At 41.8% G+C, this 2,712-nt stretch overlaps 1 protein-coding gene across 1 annotated transcript; it reads left to right on the top strand.

The window, feature by feature from the left end:
* Positions 1-1,348: 1,348 nt before the first annotated feature.
* On the top strand, positions 1,349-2,272 carry LOC106453502. Its single transcript, XM_013895748.1, has one exon. The coding sequence runs from the start codon at positions 1,349-1,351 to the stop codon at positions 2,270-2,272; it is 924 nt and encodes a 307-aa protein (XP_013751202.1).
* The last annotated feature ends 440 nt before the right edge of the window (positions 2,273-2,712 follow it).

Here is a 2,712-nt window from a genome sequence, read left to right as displayed (position 1 = left end):
TCTCTGTAGATTGGATCCCTAAGTACAACATCCGAACCTCTTATTTGAGAGAGTAATTCACTCCTTAGGGTAATTTGAGTGATATCAAATTTGGCGCCGTTGCCGGGGACTCTTTCTTATTACCATTAGATTAAATTTAGAATATAGTCTAGATTTTGTTACTGAATCTGCTAAAGTTTTCCCTCTTTCCCTACTGACACATGTACTTAAAATGGAAGACATGAATTTTGGCCAGAAATTGATCGACGCTCAGACAACAAAATCAAGCGACGGGTCAAAAAAAAAATCGATCGACACTCCGCTACCAATATTGATCGGCACCATCCTGCCGGAAGCAAGTAAGTATGTTCTTACATGTTTCAATAATGAAAAAGTAGTTCTAGGAAATCAAAAAGGTCGAGTATGCCATGCATCAAACCAAATTAATTAAAGACATAGGGCTCCAATTCCAATTGGAGTAGCTGTTGTTTTGGATGCTGGACCGGAGCATCACCAAACGCTTGGAGATTACAACAGACCTGATCGGTTCTACACTAACAGGTCTGCGATCCGTCCTCCAGCAATTCAAAGAAAAGACTTTGAACTGAAACCCAAATATTTCTCTCTAGTAAGTCAGCACCCCTTTCATGGTCTTCCTAATAAAAACCCCATAGACCATATCGAATCACTTGAGGACTTTGTGTCTAACATCAAGGTGCATGGAGTCTCTAAAGACTACCTATTTTGCAAACTCTTCCCGCACTCCCTTGCTGGAGATGCGAGGCACTGACTGAAACAATTGCAGCCAGGATCTTTGACTTGCTGGAGTGATATCAAAAGCATTTTCTTCAACAACTTCTTTGATGATGCACGAACCGAGGAATTTAGGAATAAGATCTATAATTTTTCTCAAGGCACTACTGAAGCTTTTAATGCTTCTTTGTTGAGATTCAAAGCCTACCAGCGAGACTTCCTACACCATGGTTTTGCTCAAATCCAGCTAGTTAATATTTTCTTCAGAGGTCTCCACCGGACATACCAAGCGACTTTGGACGTTGCAAGTCAAGGGAACTTCAAAACCAAGACACCTGAAGAAGCTATAAGGCTTATTGAAAATGTGGCTTCTAGCACTAGTGCCAAGAAGACTGATCTCGAGAGGAGGAATATGGCCGAGAATTCAAATTGAGATCAGATATCTGAGGTGAAAGAAACGTCATATTTAGCTCATGCTTTTGTGATTGGAGATGAGCAAGTTCGGTTTACCAAAGAGAGTCAGGCCTTGCTACGTGACGGAGATTCAGAAGAGCATGTAGACCTCATCGATGAAACTAGCTTTCGCAAACAAAGACTTGCCGATCAGCAGCGAAACATGAGCTTCACAAGGACCTATGAGGCAGGACAAACTCATAGTAGCAAACTGGAATCTATGATTGGTCAAGTTCTAAAACGCCAGCAGAAAATGAGTGCGTTTCTCGATGAAAGATTGGATTCCGTATATTCTGATTCACATGATAAGTTTGAAGCTTTGAGTTACCGTGTCAAGAAATTGGATAGACAAGTTGCACATAACGCTGGGTTTGTCAGAAGGGATGAAGGATTCCTTCCTGGAAAAGCTGACACCAACCCAAGATGTCAAGTTTGCGCTGTGTTACTAAGAAGCAGAAAACGCCTTTCCCCGAGCGCTGAAGAAATCACTTCTGCAGAAAAAACCCCTGAAGCTGAAAAGGAAACGATTAACCTCGATGAAGAAGAGGAGGAGTCGGAAGAATATGTCGAAATCAATCGACATGAAGGGAATAATGTCGATCGACCGACTACGGTAAATATCGATCGACAGAATGAAAACAATGTCGATCGACACTCGACTCCTGCCACTCCGGCGGTAGAGAGAGTGTGTAGGACTTTGCCACCCTTTCCTCCCAACAAGACGCAAACTAAGCGAGAACTGGATAAACCGATCTGCAAGAAAGCATTCGATAAAATCACGTTGAAAATGCCACTAAGTGATGCCATAAAATTATCATCTTCAATTAAGAAATATGTAAAAGACATGGTATCCAACAGCTTCCCGGCTGCTGAATACAGCGTCATGATGGTTTCAGAGGAAGTAAGTGCAATAATCCAAAGCGAAACCCCGATCAAGAGACCTGATCCCGATAGTTTTGTTCTATATTGCAACATACGAGATAAGAATTTTCCTCGATCCCTTTGTGACCTAGGATCCAGCGTGAATCTCATGCCCCACTCTGTCGCGATATCCTTGGGATACGACGAATTCAAACTCACCAAATAACTTCGGTTCTTGCTGATAGATCCGTTAGAGTACCTGAGGGAGTACTAGATGACGTGCCGATAAGAATTAACGACTGTCACATACCTACGAATTTTATTGTGCTGAAATACCAGAATGAACCAAAAGATCCCCTAACAACGCAAGTTCTCCACTGGTGCAATCATCGACGTCAAGGAAGGTCGGATACGTTTAAACATTGGAAACATTTCAATGACCTTCGATATTGAAAAACTGATAAAACAACCCTTAATCGATAAAAAACCCTCTTATGTGGATGATATCTTTGAGTTGGTTGAAGAATCCTTCATAGACCTATGCTCAGTTGACCCCCTGTAAAAAGTGCTCACATCTACCAAAGAGGAAACATTTAGCATCGACACCAGAGCTGATGAATACGCACGATTAATGGACGCAAGTGTAGAAACATCAAATCTCGATGA

The sequence above is a fragment of the Brassica napus genome, chromosome C5, assembly GCF_020379485.1.
Source record: "Brassica napus cultivar Da-Ae chromosome C5, Da-Ae, whole genome shotgun sequence".
Classification (NCBI taxonomy): Eukaryota; Viridiplantae; Streptophyta; class Magnoliopsida; order Brassicales; family Brassicaceae; genus Brassica; species Brassica napus.
Note: the sequence above shows the minus strand (reverse complement) of the source record. Positions and strands in the feature narration are given on the sequence as shown.